The 24,204-nt window shown below is 35.5% G+C and overlaps 2 protein-coding genes across 2 annotated transcripts in view; both read right to left on the bottom strand.

The window, feature by feature from the left end:
- Positions 1-1,347: 1,347 nt before the first annotated feature.
- On the bottom strand, positions 1,348-12,920 carry LOC108732371. The gene is made up of 6 exons (XM_018463138.1): positions 12,594-12,920; positions 10,189-10,372; positions 6,840-8,201; positions 6,041-6,226; positions 3,539-3,779; positions 1,348-1,552 (listed from the first exon to the last, which is right to left on the bottom strand). The coding sequence occupies exons 1-5, from the start codon at positions 12,846-12,848 to the stop codon at positions 3,580-3,582; spliced, it is 2,187 nt and encodes a 728-aa protein (XP_018318640.1). The 5' UTR covers positions 12,849-12,920; the 3' UTR covers positions 1,348-1,552; positions 3,539-3,579.
- A 6,357-nt stretch (positions 12,921-19,277) lies between these two features.
- Positions 19,278-24,204, bottom strand: part of LOC108732228 (gastrula zinc finger protein XlCGF57.1-like) — a 10,421-nt gene continuing 5,494 nt past the window's right edge. Inside the window, exon 3 of the mRNA XM_018462918.2 lies at positions 19,278-19,877. Coding sequence (XP_018318420.1) covers positions 19,412-19,877 — 466 coding nt within the window. The 3' untranslated portion in view covers positions 19,278-19,411. The remainder of the gene's footprint in view (positions 19,878-24,204) is intronic.

Genomic DNA, 24,204 nt, shown 5'->3' with positions numbered 1-24,204 from the left:
CAAGGTGGATATTGAATAACATCGTTACAGAAGGTAACGGTAAACAGCAGAACAATTTCGAATGTTCGATAGGAAAGTCGTAAACCGATTGAAAGGTATGACGAGACTGCTTGCTTATGCTTGCTGTGTGACAGAATGGAAAGCAAGCGGGTTTTGTACAAAAATGATAGAACTAGTGGCGTATTTCGGGCGTTTGATCGTAGCTTATAGAGCATTCGGGGGAACACCAGTTTGACTGCGTCTGCGCATGTCTTTGTCCAGGTTTCTCTGTGGTTTACTGTCTACAGTCTTCATCTCTTCCTTCCCTCCCTAACCACAACCCTCCGCCCTTTCTTTCTTAGCACTTTACATTAGATCGCACATTGCTGTTCAGAAGTAATCTTCCGTTTTGTCATTTTGGACGCACAATTTACTGTTCGTTTCAAGAAGTTAGAGATATGCCCCTTCCTTTTATTAGGATGCGCCGTAGCATAATTCCAAATTCAATCATATTTATCTGCGGAGCTCATTTCTCCACCGATCAACTAGACAAAAGTGTACAGTACCATTTGCAAAATTACNACCGATCATCGAGCGAGAACTAGACAAAAGTGTACAGTACCATTTGCAAAATTATTTAAACTGCCTCATTAAAATTTAAGAATATGCTTTATTTAAAAGCATATTTAGTCAAAAATAATAACAAGTGAATTAAATTAACTTAACGTTCTACAAACATATAAAACTTTTGCTTTGTTTTCTATTGTTAATTTATATACATTTTTGTTTTAAGAAATTGCTAAACATTTTCGTCTAGTACTGTACAGTTCTAGCCGATCTCCTAAGACCGCCCATCGAGAGCTCTGCTCGTTCAATCTTGTTCCAGCTATTTCTGTCTTGCTCGCGCCTAGTGTGTATTTTTTCTATCTTCGAGCAGATTTCTTCGAGGTCACAATTGTAACCAATTGAAATGGGCTGTAGGAGCAAACGATCGCACGAATATCTACTACACCTTGAAGTTATTAAAATTTTCGCTTTTAAGTGTTAATGGTGTTATTAAATACAAGATCAATAATTGTAAATGGTCAAATAAGGTTAGGTGTGGAAAGAATTGTTAGGTTAATCTGCGTCCAAAGCTTGTAAATCATAACACGTGCTAGGCAGATAATACGAAATGTATGTCACAGTTCAATTGTTATTGATAAATTGGCATCGATTTGGTTTCAATATCTTAAAGATAGAGCACATAATAATAAAACAATTGAGATTATTTTCTTGATTTTATGGAAAAGCGAAATTAACGCGTTAATATAAATTACAACTATTTGATCTCCTTTTTGTTTATTTATTTATTTTTTGATTACAGCCGTCACTTTATAATTAAATTATTGAAATATTCAAATATTATCTTAATACACTAAAATTTTATTAACGATACGTGCTTACAAGACTTATGAAACTAATAGACATCGTGGATGAATTGTTTTTGAAAGTTAAAGTTTTCTTTAACTCTGGTTTTTCCGTTTGTCATACCCAAAATGAGAATTTTAGTGGTCACAACGATTCAAGTACACTGTAAAAATTAAATATTGAATTAATATTTAACATTTAAATCTACATCTTAGCAGAAAACGAAAAAAAAAAAAGCGAAGCTACTAAATTATTGAAACTATACGTTAAGAATTCGAAGAAAAAATTATTATTCATTTCAAGATAAGAATTAATGAGTATAGTTGGCAGGAGTTCTGAAAATCGGAGTCACCAATTGTGTTTATAATGGCAGGAATATTACATTTAACTAAACAAGTACCTAAAATTTTTGCTTTAACAGCTTATTTCTAATCTGTTTTTCGTTTTAAGGTTAGGAAAGTTTCAACCGCTCCGGCAAAGATGAAGCATTTTCGGGTAATGCCGCCATTTCGTTTTCATTGTACCGTTCATATGTGACCAACATGTAAGAATATTCTGTGTTTAAATATATTCTTTTTGGTTTCATATTTTCACACTTAACTTATTTTTATATTTTGTGGTAATAGCAATAATTTTGCAGATTATTACGTGCAATTGACCTGTCTACGTACCAGCTGTTGCGAAGGTCACGAATAGGTATGTGTGTTTCGTCGGCTGAGTCTATCGAAATCGATAGGCGATGTGATAACGCGGTGTTGACGGAGGTACATTTTATGCATACTTTTTACATCCCCTACGTTGTGGTGCTATCACGAGATACATTTTATACTACCTCCAGATGTTACCTTTTAAGTTTTCCGAAATACTGATTAGACAAAGTGTATACATGACACACGCGTTCGCCCGAGAAGGCTAGAGATAGAAGTAGAGAGTGTTTACTAATTTCTCTAAGACGTTGCCCAACCAACTTGATACGTAAGCAAGGTTTTGTTTCACAACTTCTATTAACGCAGCATCCTTTACGTTATTTGGCGTTTATCAAAGTCACTCTCTTCTGGTTATTATTGAACCTATCTCTAAGTAGTCTGTTTACTCCAAGGAATAGCAGGTAGCCAATAGCCAAAACTCTCGCCTTAATCATGCCCAACCAAGCCTGATAAGGCATCCTATCAACGTATTTCGCCTGTTTGTTATTAATTTCTATAACGACCTCTATTTTTCTATTGTTTCTAATACCTATCAAGGGTATTTTCAACATTTCAAACCTTTTCTTTATTTCAAAGACTACCATATACATTTCGTACTAGTACAGAACCGTACTCCAAACTTACACCCTTAATAATGGTTTTGGAATTTCTAAATTAATCGATCTCGAACACAACAGTTCTTTCTTTCCTGAGTTATCTCACTCCCTCTGTATCTAAAATCAGGGATTTGTTCTAGTATATCATCTTCCTAATCTTATATTAGCTCTAACCCTACTTTTACATTCCTTACATACTAGTACTTTTATTTTATTTTTAGTAATACTTATATCATACTCTTCTATCAACACCGCTTCCTATTTTATTTCAAACTAATTCTAACTCTCTTGCAAATTTAAGCATGCTAATCCTTTACCCTTGTATAATATTAATCGCATCATTCATATACAAATCAATAAGTAGCGGTGACAATGTACATCTTTTCTTTTCTAACTCCTTTCCTCATATTTACTTTTCTATGATGCTGATCAAATTCAATAACTACTTCTAACCTTACATTTTATCCCTATCTCCTTAAGTATTTCTAACATTGTCGAAAGATTTTCTAGACCTACGAATCCTATGTAGACTCTCTTTCTTCATATGCTTCACGCTTTCCCTGTTTCTTCTAAACCCGAATTGCTTTTTCGTTCTATTTTCCAACCCTTGTACGATTCTAGTTCAAGATTTTTAACGCATGGAATTCTCCTGCAAATTTTGAAGACAATAGGGAGAGTGCAGTTTTCAAAACTCCAACCGTATCTTTAATTTAATGTTTAATTAGCAATCCGCGACAAAGATTCAAATAATTTGAAAAAAAGAATTAGATGAAGAAAATTGATAAATACTAAATGTAAAGAATTATACAGCTTAAAAATAAAAAAGGTAGCTAATGATAACATTACATGAATATTTGTCTCTGTTGTTTTTCTTCGGCAACTGGTTTTCAACAGCAACAACATGGGCCAGATCCTACTCTGCACAGAGCCAAGTAGTTAAAGAAATCGTAAAACGAATAACAGTGATAAAGGAAATATTGCGGGGATTTGTACTCCGATCCCGCTCGTTTTGACACCTTTTCTTCATATTCTGGATCACATACTAAAATGTATGGCAAGTCAGCGAATATACCATCCCGATATTCAGCTAAAATGTTTAAAATCAGGCGTAATATTGCTATTAGAAAACCATATAAAAAGCTGGATTAAAAGGTAGCTCATGTATAAAACTGCATTCTAAATAGTTTAAAAGCAGGGATAAAAATGAACGGTAAGTTTTGTAAATGATTGATGAAAATCCGACAAATTTTTTGGGTCCATACAATCATTTACGAGACTATACAAAAGATTACTAAAGTAGTTGAAGAGTACTCTTATAGAGTAAGTCGCATTCAGCAAAAATCTGTTTATGGCAGCATTTTTGTTAATAGATATTAGTTTTCCAGATTTTTCTCAAACATGGGACACTACTAAAAGAAATAGTAGGCCCAGTATCAATTAGTTCCAAAGATGCAGTACCTTCGCCACTTCGTTGATAATTGCCCATACCAGAAACATCTGCAGTTCCCCATTTATTTAATAATTATAAATATCTATAGAAGATTCGCTAGTATAGGTTGTATTACAGTAATAATTAAGGTACATTTGGACAATATGACTCGGACGTAAATAAGGTTCACCGATTATTTTTTGTATACTGGCTTTAATTGATGTATTTTACCGGAAATGTGTGAGATCCGTCATTGTATATAATTCCTAGGAAATGTGTGAAATAAATTACATTAGACACATTTCTTAGTAAATCTGTACATTTCCTAAGTACCAATTGGAAATGTATAAAAGGTAATACTAAATAGTCAATAATACGGCAGGTTGTTTAGAGATGTACCTAGAGATTTATGACAGGCTGGAGTTTCTTCAATGCTCCTGCCCGCCGGAGGAGGGCCGATATGTTAGATGTTAGAAGAATGTGACGACTTTGTTTCTGCAAACACGATGACCTTGAATTTAGTATGCTGCAGATGTGATAATGCTGATAGTTTTCGAAGACATTATTCCATCATCCTCCGGCGGGCAGGGGCATTATAGAAACTCCAGTCCGGGTCCCTGGCACCATTGCTCTACTACTAAGCTAAGAGAGACGACAATAGCAACATCGACAATCTTGCCTAACTACGAAGGACACAGAATCGTCGAACCAATCTAAAATAGTTATTAACAATTAAAATTGTAGTCGTTGTTGCTGATGTCACCTCTCGTAGCTTAGTGGTAGAGTAATGGTGCTTAAAGCCTACAACTCGGGTTCTATTCCGAGCGAGGAGCATTAATTTGAGGTTATTTGTAGTGGTAAAAATTAGTTCACATTAATGAGATATTTTAGTTTGTGATAAAATTAAAAGTAATTACATACTTTTAAATCTATGTTTAAGGATTTTAAAAATTAAACCTCAAATAGGAATTGGTTATAAGGCAGAGATACGGCACAACAACATATTTTTGTACATTTGAATTATATATTTTTAAGCCGAAGGTGGAGAAACTATGTAGAGGAATTCGAGAGAATTGAACTCGAGATATCATGACCGACCTGACCCATTGACTACAAAATCTGTGCGAAGAAGAGTCTATCAACAGAACATTTTAATTTTAATATAATTTGTGTACATTCCAAGAATACAATTTTTGTTCTAGCCGTTAATATTGTAGCGAGCACGAGTGTGTCTGTGTGAGATCGGGCACACGTGTGTGTTAACGGCTTATCGATTCGCCGACTAGCCGCGGGCGCCTTTCTTCATGTGCGCCGTATTTGTAAATACGTGTGTCGTAGCTGCGTTCTGGGAAAGCAGTTAAACAGTTCAAAGAAATAATAAACTATCCGGACGTTTCCAGAAGGTTCCCGAAAGTAAACAAAAGAGTATTTAAAGGAAGAGACGATCGCCGAGAGAAGTAGAAATAAATTAACCGTTGCAGAATTGAATCCAGAAACAAATTGACAGTGATGGCAGTGATATAAATAGCGCAGTGAATAGTGATATATCAACAGTAGTGTAAATAAATAGAATAATTTATATATAATAGTGCTTTTAAGTTCTTTAATAATTAGTGTAAATAAATAGTTTTTGTCGTTATCAGTCTTAGAAGTTAATTTTGTTAAACCCACGAACATTACAATATTATTTCATTTTACTGTTAAATTGAAAGTATTCCACAAAACCCATATGTACCCTATAGTTACTTCGAAACCTTATGGGCATTCAGCGTAGGGTGGATAGACAGATAGCTTCGCTTGTTGCTTGATTCTCTATTAATCTAATCACAATTAAATCTGCCTATCGGGCATTTGATAGCTCATAAGGTTTTGATATACCTAACTTTCGTAGCATTGTATGTATATTTGTATACACATACCTGTTGGAGGTTCATTGCCATCTGAGCAGGTTGAATATTGTTTTACATTAACCAGTCCATCGTTATTACCGATTTCACCAGCGGTGAGTTTTTTTATACCACTGGATAAATTTCTATGAATATTAATTAATACAGTTGTTTGGTTGGCGAAATCACATTGATACTGGCAAGCAAGTATATCCATTCCTAAAAGGCAAATTTGAAATTTATTTGTAAATCACTTAGAAATGGTGTTTCAGCAAGTAAAAGGTCATGAACTTGCTGTCCTTTTCTTAATAATGTAATTGGAATAACGTCACTGTTGACGTCAAATTCAACGTCTTCACATTGGTCATTATCATGGGGTCGTTAGTCCAAAGACTGACTGAACATGCATCTCCACTCCTTATTCCTATCCAAATTTTGAACTCTAATACTGCAATATCCATATCTCTAACTATGTGCTAACAGTAATCTACTCTATGTTTCTTCCTTCAACTAACCCTTATGTCTCAGATGTGTCTGACCTTCCTATCTCTCTGTTTCCTTATTTACTGTTCTCCTACACTTTTCTAATAATTCATCATTTCGCTATTCGCCTTGAACACCACATTTTAATTGAATTTCACTTTCTACTTTCCGCTAATTAATAATGTTTTTCAAATTCATAAAAACCTTTGTTCTAAAATGTGCGCAACTAAAATTTTAACCCCTACGCCCCTACTGATCTATCTTATACATTTGCTATCGGCACTTAGTAGAACGTCGTTGCAATTTTTATTTAAATACCACTTACAACAGACGAAGCTTTCATACTTACCATAAAGGTAACCGAAAGTTTTCCAAATGTTTCTAAGCTGACCAACAATTCCTTCAACTGGTTGAATTGCCATTGTTAAATCACAAACCAAAGTGTCTAAATCGGGTTGTATGCCAGAAAATTTACTTGTAGATGTTTCGTCTATTTCAATATCTTTGTTGACAGAATCGTCTTCATTATAATCGAATTTATTGCCTAAACCGATATCTGTCTCTGTTTTCTTAACGGTGGTCGTTTCTTCGGCTTCTTCAGCATCAGATTCTTCAGCTTCTTCGGCACTTTCAACTTCTTCAGTTTCAAATGCTGTTTCTGCATCATAAGATATTGCATAAGGACTTTCGACTTCAGCTACTTCCTCCTCTTCTTCTTCTTCCTCTTCCTCTTTTTCTTCTTTTTTAAACAGTAAAATGTTAGTGTTAGAAAAGCAGACATTCTGAGAATTGATGAAAACATCCGCTTCTACTAATCGCAACATGGGCTGTGATATTAGCGGCATCGTGTGAAGCTTTTTCTTTTTGAAGCTTCTTAGTATTGATAGACCTTTGAGCTTTTTACCGAAGAAATACGAAGTTAGACCAACTGGTTTCACCACCTGTTCAGGATTACGTGAAAATACTACAGTATTTCTAGCTAACTTGTTGGGAACTTTCTCGAATTTTCTTTGTTTGTAGGGTGAATATTCAATACTTCTGACTTTGTATGTCTCCTCCTTGAATATTTCAGCTTGCTGAGAAGACTTCTCAATGTCGGATTCCAGATTTGTTTCACTTGCATTTGTTTTCGTACTAGGTTTATCGGCGGGTATTTTAGAAATATCAGGTTTAATTTCAATTGCCCATTGTCTTTCGGGTATTTCAAATTCGTTTTTGTTTTCGTGAATATCCGAAAAGGTGCTTTGTTTTCTAACCATCTGTGCATTAGTCGACGTGTCTTCCGTTTTGACTAGATTATCAGTTGCCTTCTTCTTAGGTAAATTAGAAACTACTGTGGAAGGTTTACTTTTCAACATTAACTTTGGTGGCTTAGAAAAAAATAGCAGAACATCTTTGAGTAAGCTTAATGTCCCTTTTGATTCTTTCTTGCTTTTAGTGTTTAATTTTTTGTTTTCGTCAGTCTTCTTGTCTGTACCCTTGGAAATAATTTGTGTGTTACTTTCGGATTTTTTAATTTGATCTTTATCGGGCGATGTTTGTTTTTCAGCTGGTACTTGGTCTTTGCTAAATCTCACAAAAGTCAGAAATGGAATGCTACCGAGAAGTATTTTTTGATTCATTGTTACTAAGTTGCGTGATTTAGACAAGACAAGGTATTGATGTTGATTGGTTTTAGAGGAATGAAGACTAGGATCCACGTTTCTGACATCTAAAAATCACAAATAAAAATAACAAAATTACGTCAGAAATTTGCAAGATGCAGAGAAAAATCTTCTTGTTTTAAGCGAGCCCTGATGACATGACGTTCCGTAAAATCGGTGTCGAAATTTCCTCAATTTACAAAATTTTGTAATTGAACCTCTCCATACGTAATACTTTAATGTTTCACAAGGCGATATAAATTGAATGAGTGAGGTAGTCTACATGAGAAGAAGCATTAATGTCATCAAGTATGGTTGCTTTGATAAAATCAAGGTCAATTCAACTATGTTAGAGATTCAACCGAAAATCAGGATATTATACATTCAGAAAATGATGTCGAATTTTGCAAATGATTATCTTCCTCAGGAGTTCCTCGATTAATTAAGTGAATGATATTCACCAGAAGAACTATTGAATATTCCAACAATGTGCTTTAGAAAATGTCAAGGAATAATACTTCCTGAAGAAGATGGTCGAAAGTCCCCAATAAAAATAACTTGGTCACAAATAATGGCTGCAAAATTAAAGTATGTTAACCTATGGGGCGATTCAATTGAATTGAAGCTAGGGCGGTGTGCTTTCTATCAGTTATGGATATTACTTTTTTTGAGAGTGGATCAGTTTATACGAGGGTGGATTGATAAGTTTCCGGCCTGACCAAGAAAAACAAGGTTTTTAAAAATTTTTTTTTTTTATTTCTCAACATAATCTCCTCCAAGGCTGATACATTTCTCATAGCGGTGTTCCAGTCTATTAATGCCATCTCTATAGACTGATTCGTCAAGCTCCTCAAAATAACCATTTACAGCTTCGATTACTTCTTCATTGTCCGCAAATCTCTTACCGCCAAGCCATTTTTTGAGATTAGGGAACAGAAAATAGTCACTCGGGGCTAGGTCTGGAGAGTAAGGAGGGTGCGGCATCAATTCAAACTTTAGATCGTTGATTTTAGCCGTCGCAACGATTGACGTGTGCGCTGGTGCGTTATCGTGATGAAACAAGATTTTTTTCTTCGCCAGATGAGGTCGTTTAATTTTCACCTCGTGGCTCAAACGTTGCAATAAGTCTGCGTAGTATTGACCAGTGATAGTATTACCCTTTGCAAGGTAATCAATGTATATAATACCTCTTGCATCCCAAAAAACAGTAGCCATAACCTTGTTCGCCGAAAAAATTGTTTTTGCCTTCTTTGGAGTTGGTTCCCCTGGTCCAATCCACTGTTTAGACTGTTCTTTGGTTTCAGGAGTGTAGTGGTGGACCCACGTTTCGTCAACGGTTACGAATCGACGCAAAAATTAGCTTGGATTACGCTTATACAATGACAAATTTGCGGTAGAAATGTTTTTTCGAATCAATTTTTGGTCGACTGTTAGCAAACGCGGCACCCATCTTGCACAGAGCTTTTCCATATGCAAATGTTGGTGCAAAATATGTTGCACACGTTCATATGACATCTTACAGGTCTCAGCTATCTCACGCACTTTCAATCTGCGGTCTCCCAGCACTATTTGATGAATTTTTTCGATCATATCTGGAGTTGTGACCTCAACGGGGCGTCCTGAGCGAGGCCCATCAGAGGTGCTCACACGACCCTTTTTAAACTCGGAAACCCACTGCTTAACGGTTGAATATGACGGGGAGGATGTCCCCAGTGTTGAGTCCATCTCTTTTTTAATTTCCTTCGGCGTTAACCCCTTCAAATAAAAGTATTTGATGACAGCACGATTTTCCTGCTTTTCCATTTTTACGAAAACCACAGAGGCGTCTTGTTCAGCGTGCTGTCAAACCTACACTAGCAAGGAGATCGGGCTGAAACTATAGCTACAAGCTATCCAAGGATGGTACTATAGAATGTCACCTCAAGGTAGGCCTAGTGGCGTCATCTCTTGGTTAGGCCGGAAACTTATCAATCCACCCTCGTATTATAGATCTTTGATCTTTAATACTAACTCATATATATATTGGTCAGTTAATGTTAATAACTTATCACTTACCTTTTGCATGATTGAAAGAAAGCAGCAAGTTGTAGCGGTGAGCTATTTTAGATGTATTGTGCATTAATGCTGGTTTATGTCTTTCGAACTTCGTAATGCTGTTTCTAATTCCTTCTACTTTTGCTTCCACTACATCTAGGACGTGCTTGTTTGTATTTACCATAAAAACCGTTCTATTAGGAACCTTAAAACGCACGAAAGGTAGTATAGTAGTGGAGTGAAGTTCCGGATTATATTTTTCTATTACTAGTCGGAGTTGACCAAAAAATTTCAACGTCATCCAACATATGGTCAAATTTTGCGATAACATAATCGGATAATAGCGGAGATTGTATATCTAAGCAGACGAGCAGCCTACTAGAAACAGAGGGTGAAGGTGCCCCACTTTGTTTTTAAATTACGTCATCGGGATAATGCTTAAAATTATACAGAAATAAAATTATTATATTTAAGATCCCTTGATAATTAAGACGACATTCGATGGCATGAGGGAAACTTCGCATAATGTGAACATTATTTAATTGTGCTAGACTACCGCTGTATAATTGAAATATTTATACATAGTATTAAAATAAACAGTTATAATCGAAAGATGCATCTCAATATTTTCGATCGGAAGGTAGACCCTCTTCAAATTAATTTCAGAAATCCTGGGAATGAGTGGTTTGATGGTGGCTGCGGAGGGACACATGATACAAATGAAATGAAGACAGAGAAATGAGACATTATCTGTGGAATGATTACTGTCCCAGCATTTGCCGGAATTAACTATGGAAACCCCAGGAAAACATAGAACAGTGTGGCTGGTCCAGGAATCGGATCGGTGTCGTCTCGAAAGTCAATCAGTGATCTAGATCTAGACCACTGAATAAAGAAGCGTTATTGTTACAAAATCCATTATTTCAGCAAAATATTTTCAAGAATGACAAATATCTCAGTTTAGACATTTCGCGAACTTTGAAAACTCCACCGTACCACTTAATATATAAATCAAAACTACATGAACCTTCGAGGACTGAGCGGCATGGCCTAGCGGTTTAGACTATTACTTAGCATTCGGGAGGACGCCGATTCGATTCCGCGTTCGTCTGCCTTCGTCCAAATTTTTCTGTGGTTTTCTTGGATCACTTAGGCAAATGCTGGGGCAGCAATATTCCACAGATAATCTGTCATTCTTCTCTGTCTTCATTTCGTCCGTATCATCTTTCTCACCCGCACCTCCACTCAGCCATTTCCACGATTTCTGATAGGAGGCTGAAGAGGGCCTTCCGCTCTACCTTCCGGCGAAGTCTGGAGGGACTGCCCACCCACCAGCATTAGTGGCTGGTTTTACAGAAAGAACCTTTGAGGACAAAATTCCTCATGTCTCGGAACGGTAAGCGGTAGCTCACGTTTTCACACTTTGCCCCCTCACCCTTGCGAAGTTATAACAATTTTTGACCCAGATTAGTGTATTTAACTTCAAAAGGAAAAGTTCTAGTGTATAGGCAAGTTGTGCTACTTAAGTAGTGCGCTTTAGTGACAGGTGCCATAAAACCTGGCGCTACAACATTAAGTACGTTAGCCATACGCAATGAATTTAATAAATCATCATCATCATCAGTCTGGTTGAACACGTACCTCCATTCTTTCCTATCCTGAGCTAATCTTCGCATTTCCTTAAAACCTTCATGCCTGAGAAGGTGTCCTACTAACCTATCACGCCTATTTCTTATTGACTTCCATATAGTCCTCTGTTCTCTTACTATTTTACTTTAACACCACATTTCAAACGCTTCTAACCTTTTCTTTTCCGCCGCGCCCACTGTCCATGTCTCGCACCCGTACAGCCTCATGATCCAAACATACACCTTTAACAACCTTTTCGAATTTCTAAATTAACCGTTCGCGAACATAGAAGTGACTTCTTTTTATTGAAGGCGACTCGACCCTGCGCTATCCTCTGTTTTATATCCTTACTACTCCTTCCGTCCTGACTTATTTGACTTCTTAGATACCTAAAATCGGCCACTTCTTCTAATTTTTCGTCTCCTATCTTTATATTCGCTCTTTCCCTACTTTTCCTTCTCTTGCATACCAGTATTTTTGTTTTATTTTTATTTATTTTCATACAGTACTATTTGTCAATACCGCTTCCATTTTATTTAAAGCTATCTCTAACTCTTCCTTGCTGGATGCTAATACGGCTATATCATCTGCAAATCTAAGCATACTAATCTTTTTCCCCTGGATATCTACCCCTATAGCTGTACTGTCCTTAATGATGTTGATCACGTCTTCGATGTATAGATTAAACTTTAATAAATAATTGGAAATCATTTTAAATATGCAAATATGCACCTACGTGAAGAAAACAGTATGTCATAGTAGTATGGGATGTTAAAATTAAACTACAAGTAACTTACTGTGTACGTGTCATGATTGAAAAAATCATGGACAACATTGGATGCAATTTTTAGGAAATCCTCCCCTTTCTTTTGCGGATGTTGGGGTTGGCTCCTCTGAACGCAATTTTGCATGTTCGGGAAGAAGTTGTGGGGAGTGTCCGTTTTTTCGTTTATGAATGTTACTGAGAACATCGAATTGCATGTCTGACTAATATAACCGACGGGCGCGTAAAGAGAAACGGAACGTAGAGATTTTTCAAGTAATTCTAACATTTTTGCGCGGAAAATGATTATCAAAGAATAATTTTGACAACTATGTTAAACGTACGATGTTTGACAAAAAATTTCAATACCTACTTACACAAAAAGAATTCATTTTTATTCTCAATGCCATCATAAAAGATTTAAAACGAAAGTAAAGTAAAAAAGCAGGTGCAACTCAGTACACGTGAAAGAAGTGAAATTTCTTTGGCGATCTCTATACCTTTATAATGAATAAGTAATGATTTGTGAAAGAGAGACTACGAGAATTTTCAGGATTTATGTTTTCCAGCATATTTTATCTTAAGTTCAACAACTTTAATACGTTTTTATGTAATTCAATAACAAAACAATTTTTTTTCGCTTCCGTTTATTTTTCCATGTGCTTAAGAAACCGTAAACTATCAATAACTACAAGGAATTAGAATTAATACACAATAATACTCACTCTTGAATAAATATTAATTGTTGTTAAATAAATGTTTACTGTAATACACTTACTGTAATATAACTGCACAGATATAAGCAAAAAATTAATTTAGTGTAGTGAATATACACAATAATATATGACATGCCGGTCAACAACAGCTGACTGTAATACCGATATGCGCATGCGCGCCTTTCTATTCTCATAGCCTATCGCGTCACGAGACAAAACGTTGCAGAACGTGTCGTTTCATGGCCTTGAGATTTTACTCCCATCGAGCCCAAAGAAGTTTCACTTCAAAAAGAAAGAGATGTATATGATGAGGAAATACTTATTAAAATATGGTAAGAATTGAACTTGATATGCTGATGGTACCTAGTGTGGCGTTTATTGCCACACTCGCCCCTGTCAGTCTTGTATATTTTGTGTTCTGTAAATTTTGTATTCTTATGTTCCATATTTAATTTATTGTATACGTGCATTTTTGTTTTCCGAATATGTTTGTCTTTCTGTGTATACTTTTATCTTCCGTATCTAATTCTATCATGAATCTTCGCTTTCAAACTTTTACTTCTTATCTACCCTTTTTTTATTTTTGTTAAACATCTCTATTTTCATTTTCACTAACTTACGTCTAAACTGTTCTTTTATCAACCCTTCTCAATAGTGCTCTTTTCGTAATTTTGAGATTTCACTTTTCTTTTATGTATTTTTAATTTATAGCTTTTTGCTTTCAGACTCGTCTATTCTTTTTAAATTCTTTACAAATCCTCTTCGAACCTATCCTATTGTGTACTCTCTCTCAGTTGGTGTTATTCGAAACTTCACGCTCTCACCTAATTACAGAAAGTGGCCCTTTCCAAAATCCTGTCCAGTTACACATTTTTACGTAAACTACCTTAATCACGATCATCTCCTTCATCCACTTTCCTGGTATTTCATCGAATAACACCAAACGAGAATCCTCCGTGAAAGTTCGACTACTCACTTTTTATAAACCCTTAGAAAAACAGAACGCGCTATCAGTTATCTCTAACAGACTCTGTCTCCGCTTCCGCAATTACGGAAGTTCCGCATACATTCTCACATCCGCTTCTGCATTTGGTTCTGCATTTTTATAACGGAAGCATATCGGAACTCAACAAATTCTTATCTTTTTGAAAATCAGTACATCGGAACAATAAAGCAAGTCGTAAAAATTTACTATTTTTGTCTGTTGGCTGAACTTGACCGTTTTCAAAACAATTTAAATGGAATTGCTCGTTGCAAAGTTGCATGTTGTGCAGGTACCTGCGCCAGCTTACAGCGACCCCTCTGTAACATTGTGAACGTATTATTATTTAACAACCGTTATATTTATGCATGTATTAGCGTCAATGCAGTGTTATAGCAGGCAGAATTTTGTTAATAATAATATTGTTCCTGTCCAAATAACTTTAATATAATTTAGGGCCAAAATATATTTCCTAGTATTGTTGATATTTTCCAAATTTTATTCTTATATTCGTTTCCTACTTTTATCGAAAAACGTCCAGGACTTTCAGCCACACCTTAACCAGTTCTAATAATTATACCGTTAACAGTTATACCGTTTATTTATTTTGTACAGTGTTTGTTGAGTGGTGCAAATTTTAAGTAAAAGTGCTATGTTGAAGCCAAATTTGGGATTATTTTATTGATATTAACGATGCAAGTGCTATAATTTGTAACAATATATTCGCGAAAAGGGCGTACGACTATTGCATTAAAGAGTTACCTAAAATCATTACACTTCCTCTTCCGCAAAAATTTACTATGTACTTCTGTTTCCGCTTCTGCTTTCGTTATGACATTTCCGTTGTATCTTCTACTGCACAACATGCAGCATTGCAACGAGCAATTCCATTTAAATTATGTTTTGAAAACGGCCAATTTTAGCCAACAGATAAAGTTTTACGACTTGTTTTATTGTTCCCGATGTATTGGTTTTCAAAAAGATGAGAAATAAGATTTTGTTAGGTTCCGATGAGCTTCCGTTATAACAATGTGGAACCAAACGCAGAAGCGGATGTGAACATGTACGCGAAACTTCCGTAATTGCAGAAACAGAGGTCTGTTGTAAAATTAGTAGGTATACTTCATTTACTTTCTCTAGCGATGTGCCCCTTCCAATGTTTCCAAAAAGCTCATTATACTCTCGACTCCTGTTCATTAAACATACTTTTTCATACAGTACCTACCAAAAGTTATGTTCAATCATGAATAGTAGTGCGAGTCGAAAACAACCGTTAAAGCCTTTAATATGTCTTCAAATATAAATAAACATCTTATTGATATTATCAGTAGTAATTGGTACTAATAACAGCACATTTGAGCAATGCAATTTTAGTGGATAAAATGGTCAATTTTTCCGTGCAGCACTTTACGGATTATACGCTCCCCGCCGGTTAAGATTTTGGCCGAGAGTTGTCTCCTTTCTTTTCTGGCCTAGTGCTGTTCTTTTCTACTTTGCAGCGGTCAAACTAAAGGTCACATCGCTAGCGAGAAACTAAACGAAGTATAGTATAGGTATAGCACTTACCTTTATGTTTTAGGTTATGTAATATACCAGCTAGCACGAAGCAAAAAATCTTACGTTTATTTTTTCTGCCGCACATACCCCACCTACTGTTTATCGTTATCGATTTTCATCATTTTACCATTCGTACAATGACTGGGTAAACTTTTAATCTAGAAGAGCCGTTCGCAATAAAAATATTGTTTCATGAATTTTAAAGAGCCACGAATTTTTAATTCGACTTTTACGTTTTCTTTCCAATTTCTATCGGATAAAGAAGTGGTAATTAAATAAAAAGGGTGGGGGTCTTATATATACACTCTTCCTATTTTAGGTATACCATCCCTTCTGCTTTAGCTTTCATTTTTTTTAAAGGAGCATGAAGAGCCGCAATTGTCTCTTGAAAGAGTTACGATTTGCTGATCTCTGGACAAGGATACAGTTGACGTCGGTGAACTGATTTTAATTGTTTTTTTATTGTATGAGCTAGCTCTCAAGATTGGTTCCATTTCAATTTGAAGATTATTTTCCACCTCTAAGGGTGCAAAATTAGGGGACAATTCAATGATCATAGTAGTTAAAGTAAAAAACAAATGTTTTATTATATCATTTATTTTTACTAAATGTATATATATCACGATCAAGTAGTAGACAACATAAGCAATATATTGGAATAATTTAACAAAAAATAAACGTCGTTAAACATTAAAAGAGATGCACAATCGCTTATTATACACGTTTTATATATTGACTAAGTAAATTACGTTCCACTTTAAAGTAAATACTTCTTATAAACAAAATTCCTAAATGGCAGCATCGGCTTCACGGAATGTTAACGTCTCATTCCCGTTTGCACCAAAGTAATAAATAAAGGAACGTTGTTCTGAGCTTAACCATATCACGTTCAGCAGCATAAGAAGCACACGTGCTCTTCAAGAACAGAAGTTTCTGCGTCTGTTACTTCCTTTTCAATTCTTTCAACGCTTTTTAAGGATACACCATTAACCGTTGAAGTTTCTGTATTTACCACCGCGTGATTTTATTCTCGTCATTTGAATGAAATATATATAAATAATAACCTCACGGGTTTGATTTTCGAGGTATTTGTTTCCCAAATTTGTCATTTCTCTTTCAATAGACAAACTAACAAAATCGAATAAAAGAAATTCGAAGTGGTCTGTATTCTGTCGAAACTGTCAGACACGGATCGCGATTTCGATCTTGTTGGATCTCATCAGCGCGACGCGGACAGTTTCGACAGAACACAGACCAATTTTACCTGTTGTCTTAACAGCGCGTTTTACAAAATCCCACAAATGGCGCGGTAAACACCATCTGTAGTAGTAAGTTTCGCTTGCATTCACTGCAAAAGTTTATTCGATTGCGGAAATCTCCGGGATGTAATTCTTGGTGCAGATGCATATGGTAGTAGTTAAACTTGTATTTGTGTAGAATTCTTCCAACTAAAGTGCAACTTACAGCTATGTCCCAATGTTTTTTTCTTGCAGAGGTTGTAGTTTCTTTTGAATTTTCTTCTACTCGCATAAGGGTTCTCTCTGATTTAGGTCAATACGGAGAACTCATTTTCTTCATTAAAACAGTTTTGTTTCTTTCACGTTTCAGGTACTCTACTGATCCAGTTCAGTAAATTAAGAAATGTAACCTTCTGTGGGTGTCACTGCCGCTCTGGAATTTGTGCTTTATAGGTTCTACTTGCATATGCAAATAGTTTTTATCACATTCATCGAGAACTAAAACCGTATCAATTAACATAGTTCAAGAGAAATCACTCATTTTGGACAAAACGTCTATCCTTTGGTTATCAAAATAACCTTTATTTTCAACGAAGAATGTAAAAATGCAGTAATATGCAGGGTGTTCACTTTGAAAAAAAGAAGTTAAGTGGCGTCCAGGCGAAATGGTATACACCCTGTATAATCGAAAATACATATTCTTAGAGTATGAGTGGGTTCATTTGATAAAATTTTTACTTGAAACATATTTTCATAAAATTAATAATAAAGATACCATTTTTCATCCACCCTAAAAGACAACTGTCCCTGTCGTTTCATCAATGCACAATTCTTTTCGAAGCCTAAAGTGGGTAGATACTTGTTTCAATTCCATTCATAAAAGAATAGTTAACAGTGATTTCATTTCTTCTCTATCAGTGTCTACCCACTTCTGAATTCTCGCCTTTGGACTAGAACCATCTTTATTCAAGTTCTGACGGCCATATCAGTTAGTTTTCCTTACTACCACCTCCAAAATTTCATCATTCAGGTCGAGGTCCAAGAATTCAAAGGGCTGTTTATCATATGAGGAAGCGTTTTGAAGTTAGCGAAATGTGAGGTAAGAAGTGAAAAGAAAATTTATTTTTCCTTTTCAATATATTCACCTGCTACCCTTACACATATTTCCGATCTTTCAATTGACTTAAGTATACCTTCGAAATAAAATGTTTTGTCTTTGTCTGAAAAATATACCGAAACTGCATTTTTCACTTCTTTGTCGCTTGAAAAGTCTTCTTACGAAGCTGGGAGCTAGGTCAGGACTGTAGGGTGGGTGAGCCAAAATTTCTGCAAGGCAGCCATCGCAACACGGCGCTTGTGAACAGGTGCGTTGTCGTGCAGGAGGACACCTTTGGTCAATTTTCCTCTTCTTTTTTATTTAACTGCTTCTTTTAACTGCTCCAGGAATGAAGCATAGTATTCTCCGGTTAAGGAGATACTTTTATCCTTAATATCGGTCAACAGGATACTTCTGATTCCCAAAAGACTGTCGCCATGATTTTCCCAGCCGACTGTTGTGACACCTTAAACTTCTTGGGTGGTGGTGTGCCTATTTTGTCCCCCGTAACAATTCGAGTCATTACTCCATCTTTATCTTCATTACAGAAGTCCAAAACGCGCGAAAATACTTCACACGCTGTCGTTTTTGAGGCGGAGTGAGCATTCTCGGGACCCATCTTGCGCTGACTTTATTCATGTGAAGAATTTTAAAAATGGTTGTATTTGATACTTTCACCATTTCTGCGAGCTATTTCTTCTTAAGTGAGGCATCTTCCAATATTAATTTTTCGACTTTTTGAATGATTCCCGGAGTGGTCACGTCGATCGGCTGGCCTGACCATTGGTCGTCTTCAAATGAGTCCCTGACTTGCTTAAAGAGGGTATACCACTTGCAAACCATGGTTTCACCTGAACAAGAGTCCCTGAAACGGATAACATCTCTTCCTGTATGGTTTGAACTAATTTTCTTTGCTTGGTAAGGAACTTTATAACAGCGTGGTACTCGATTTTCTCCATATTTCATAATTTGTTCCCGACTAACTTGTTTCGTCAACGATAGTTTAAAGACTACTGACCTAATTACAATAAAACTTAGTATTTATACTAATAATGAGTCGCTTTATTCGTAATGACTCNAAAAATTTTTTTTTTATTTATGAAGTAATAAAAAAGTGTCTCCCCCACCTTCTGATATCTAATTCTATTATGTAGAGTGATCTGAAATTGATGAAAAAATTTTTGGAGCGAATTCTGGACAATTACCTGAAATTGAAGGTATATCATAACCTCAATTTTGTACTTCACGAGATACCTATATTTTTCACTGTTTTTTATTGTAATGGGTCAACAAATGTCTTTTCATGTGTCCATTATCAACAAACGCTTTCGAACAGACCTCGCATTCATATGGTTTTTCGCCTGTGTGAGTGCGTACGTGTCTCCTGAGGCTGTTCCCACTCGCGAACGACTTATCGCACGCCAGACACTTGTAAGGTTTCTCGCCCGTATGCGTACGCACGTGGACCGTAAGATCGGGTTTATGTCGGAATGTCTTTTGACACACGTCACACGCATACGGTCTGCTGTCGGTGTGGATCAACGCGTGACTCTTTAGATTGTGATTTTCTCGGAAACCTTTGCCGCAAACGTTACATGTGAACGGACGCACGTTAGTGTGTGAGCCCAAGTGACGTGTGAGATGAGCACTTGAAGTGAAATCTTTGTTACAGAAGGTGCACTTGTATGGACGATGACCATTGTGATACCTACAAGAAATGACACCATAAAAATCACATAGTTATGTTTGCTGTGTTACTGAAGATGATAGAAAACCTATATTATTAGATGATGGTTTTAATGTGCAACTAATAATCGTTCTACGTAATAAAAATGTTATGATGTCTTCCCTACAAATCCTTCCCACATTTTTCCACTTTTTTTTTTAATCTTTAAGATATGTATAGTAAAACAATTGAAGAAACGTAGTTAGGTTCCTAACTGTTCCTCACTCGGTTCTTTTATCGAAATTAGATCCCACATCCCATCCCACAGCTATGTTAAGGCGAAGCACGCACTCAGGAAGTTTCAAATATTGAACGACTTCACCACATAATATTACCTTAGAGCCCATAGAGCCCATTTGGCCCAGTGTATAAATATTTAGAAACCAACTGCCAAATAGAAACAAAACAATGTTTAGCGACTTATACAACTTTCATTTAGTAAGTTTCATAGGGTTTCTATTGACACTGACACACGTAACATACAGAAAAAAATAGACAAAGCAGTCTTAAATAACATTTCAATAAAACTCGTTTTTAGAAAGTACGATTAGCCTAGCAAGAAAAACAAACCAACAAATCAGTATTACTAAATATACATTCTAATAAAAATAATAACAATAAATAAAACAAATATTTCATTAAACCTTTAAATCAAATTAACTAATTCATGTGTGTAAACAACTAATAAGTACCTACAATTAACAAAAACCACATTGTTTTTGTCGAAACAATCTTACTATTGACAAATAGATCTTATAGGTTAAGGGATAATCAGAGCAAAAAGTTGAACTTAAATAAGTGTTACACTCAAAAATTTGACAAAATCAAACTAATACTGGCGAAACTTTGCATATTTAAAGATTTAAATTAAACGCGTATTTTCTGTTCTAGTTCTCCCTTAGCATATCTATTATTATTTGTTGCCAAAACCTTTAAATGGATCGTCAACATTGGCACAGGTAACATTTGCAAACAAAAAAAATAAAAATACAGGATGGCATTCGACACCTAATATCTTTTGTGAAATTGGATAATTATTCAGAATTGGGTCTCCAGACCAAAATCGCTCCAAAAATTGTAGAATTTAGAATTAGATATTAGAAGGCGGGGGAGACAGTTCTTTATGACTTCATAAATAAAAAAAAAATTTTTTGAATGTTGATTTTTCAAAATTCAAATCACAGTTCTAAACTGTAGGTAGAGAAAGAGATGGGCGGAAGGGGGGCTGTTAAAAGTGATACAAGCTTTTAATATATCCTCATCTCCCTATTGTCACTGCATAAAATTCTTTTATTAATATTTAAAGAAGAAACTGCTATACATACACCATATACCCTATGATGTATGCTGTAATAAAAAAAAACTGTGTCTCTCCCGCCTCAAATATAATAATTGAACTCTCAGAAATCGATGAAAAAATTTTTGAAGCGATTTTGGTCTGGAGCCCCAATTCTAGAAATTGTATGAAATTCCGATATTGTACTCGGAAATGTATAAAACTAATGCTTTCTGTGAATAAAATACTCTGACATAACAGCAGGAGCATTAAGGGTGTGTTCCGAAATATAACCCAGGATACTGACCAGTGCTGATGACGTAATGAATCGACGCCATACTGTTGATTCGTTCCGAAATATACTGGCCAGTGCATTGATGTCAAATTGACGCCATATTGACAATAGTGTTTGTGCTCGTTTACAATAATTTTGCTCTAAAAGTTATTAAAGTTTCTTAAAATAAAAAATTCCTCAAAGTCTGATGCACACACGTCCGTTTGATATACTACTACATGGTGGCACACCAGTACAATATGGCGTCGATTTATGACGTCATCAGCACTGGCCAGTATGTTGGGTTATATTTCGGAACACACCCTAAATAAACTCCAATCTGTCATTACCTAACCAAACAATGACGTTACCAATGCAGGTAATTATCTATAATTGGGACAATTTTGAAAAATTATCATTCAAAATTTTTNTATGAGGAAGCGTTTTGAAGTTAGCGAAATGTGAGGTAAGAAGTGAAAAGAAAATTTATTTTTCCTTTTCAATATATTCACCTGCTACCCTTACACATATTTCCGATCTTTCAATTGACTTAAGTATACCTTCGAAATAAAATGTTTTGTCTTTGTCTGAAAAATATACCGAAACTGCATTTTTCACTTCTTTGTCGCTTGAAAAGTCTTCTTACGAAGCTGGGAGCTAGGTCAGGACTGTAGGGTGGGTGAGCCAAAATTTCTGCAAGGCAGCCATCGCAACACGGCGCTTGTGAACAGGTGCGTTGTCGTGCAGGAGGACACCTTTGGTCAATTTTCCTCTTCTTTTTTATTTAACTGCTTCTTTTAACTGCTCCAGGAATGAAGCATAGTATTCTCCGGTTAAGGAGATACTTTTATCCTTAATATCGGTCAACAGGATACTTCTGATTCCCAAAAGACTGTCGCCATGATTTTCCCAGCCGACTGTTGTGACACCTTAAACTTCTTGGGTGGTGGTGTGCCTATTTTGTCCCCCGTAACAATTCGAGTCATTACTCCATCTTTATCTTCATTACAGAAGTCCAAAACGCGCGAAAATACTTCACACGCTGTCGTTTTTGAGGCGGAGTGAGCATTCTCGGGACCCATCTTGCGCTGACTTTATTCATGTGAAGAATTTTAAAAATGGTTGTATTTGATACTTTCACCATTTCTGCGAGCTATTTCTTCTTAAGTGAGGCATCTTCCAATATTAATTTTTCGACTTTTTGAATGATTCCCGGAGTGGTCACGTCGATCGGCTGGCCTGACCATTGGTCGTCTTCAAATGAGTCCCTGACTTGCTTAAAGAGGGTATACCACTTGCAAACCATGGTTTCACCTGAACAAGAGTCCCTGAAACGGATAACATCTCTTCCTGTATGGTTTGAACTAATTTTCTTTGCTTGGTAAGGAACTTTATAACAGCGTGGTACTCGATTTTCTCCATATTTCATAATTTGTTCCCGACTAACTTGTTTCGTCAACGATAGTTTAAAGACTACTGACCTAATTACAATAAAACTTAGTATTTATACTAATAATGAGTCGCTTTATTCGTAATGACTCGAGTAAGTACCCTCACAAATGACCTAGCTACGCATTCCGCGAACTTAAAAACGAACACTCGTAACAGTGACTTTATTTCTTCTGTATCAATGTCTACCCACTTATGAATCCCCGCCTTTGGACTGGAACCACCTTTATTCACATTCTGACGGACATATCTCCAAAATTTCATCATTTAGGATGAGCTCGAAGAATGCAAAAGGCTGTTTATCATGCATAGCAAAAAGTCATTTTGGATACTAAAAGATATACTTTTTAGACTCTGACCATCTATATTTCTCCAAGTTACAGATATATTACCTCAGGTGTCAGAGTCATCTTCTTATCCTCTTCCTCTGAGGAAGTACGTAATGAGATTTTAAGCAATTAAATTTTCAATGGTCTCAGTTACTGTTCTGGGCATTTTGCTTTGGAGATATTGCATTCTGGGTCTCCTTATATTAGGGGAACTTTCAATGTTTTTATTTTTATGTTTTAAATTGTCATCCATTTTTTCACCAAAAAGAAATTCATCCATCGACATTTCTAACTTTAATATACTGACCCGCATAACCCAATTTTTGGGGATCCATTGCGGCGCTCAACGTGAAATCTTAACCTCACAAAATCCCTATAAATCACTAACTTTTGCCGTTGTTCTTAACTAAACAGTACTTAATTCTGAATTGGTACGCAGCGCACAGTGCAAACGAATTGAGGATAAAGCAATGAGGCTTATGTTTAAGTTTAATCAGCACTTTTCTAGTACATCTTTGTTTATCAACGATGCAAATGGCCATTAATCTCTCAATAGTTGTACAATCAATGTGAGTACAAGAAGTATTTACGATACAAACTCGTTGTTTTTAATTATGGCTTTATAATGACATAATTAATTAGAAATTATATAAAAAAGTTGACAAAAATATTTTATTACATTAAATCATATCACGACAAACATGTGTATATTTTGATTCAAAAACAAAACAACTAGAAATAAATAATTCCAAATATAATTTTAATTCATATCATTTGATTTATACCGGCAATATTCTAGCTTTAAATAACATTTCAATAAAACTCGTTTTTAGAAAGTACGATTAGCCTAGCAAGAAAAACAAACCAACAAATCAGTATTACTAAATATACATTCTAATAAAAATAATAACAATAAATAAAACAAATATTTCATTAAACCTTTAAATCAAATTAACTAATTCATGTGTGTAAACAACTAATAAGTACCTACAATTAACAAAA

This window comes from Agrilus planipennis, unplaced genomic scaffold, assembly GCF_000699045.2.
Source record: "Agrilus planipennis isolate EAB-ADULT unplaced genomic scaffold, Apla_2.0 scaffold30, whole genome shotgun sequence".
NCBI classification, from domain to species: Eukaryota; Metazoa; Arthropoda; class Insecta; order Coleoptera; family Buprestidae; genus Agrilus; species Agrilus planipennis.
Note: the sequence above shows the minus strand (reverse complement) of the source record. Positions and strands in the feature narration are given on the sequence as shown.

What these genes read in the sequence shown, in the direction of transcription:
- LOC108732371 (XM_018463138.1), bottom strand. Translation starts at nt 12,848, where the DNA reads ATGTTAGAATTACTTGAAAAATCTCTACGTTCCGTTTCTCTTTACGCG. An exon ending in TTCTTTCAATCATGCAAAAG is followed by an intron (nt 8,202 to 10,188) that starts GTAAGTGATAAG and finishes TGTGATTTTTAG; the next exon opens with ATGTCAGAAACGTGGATCCT. An exon ending in TGGCAATGAACCTCCAACAG is followed by an intron (nt 3,780 to 6,040) that starts GTATGTGTATAC and finishes TAAACATTTTAG; the next exon opens with CTGAATATCGGGATGGTATA.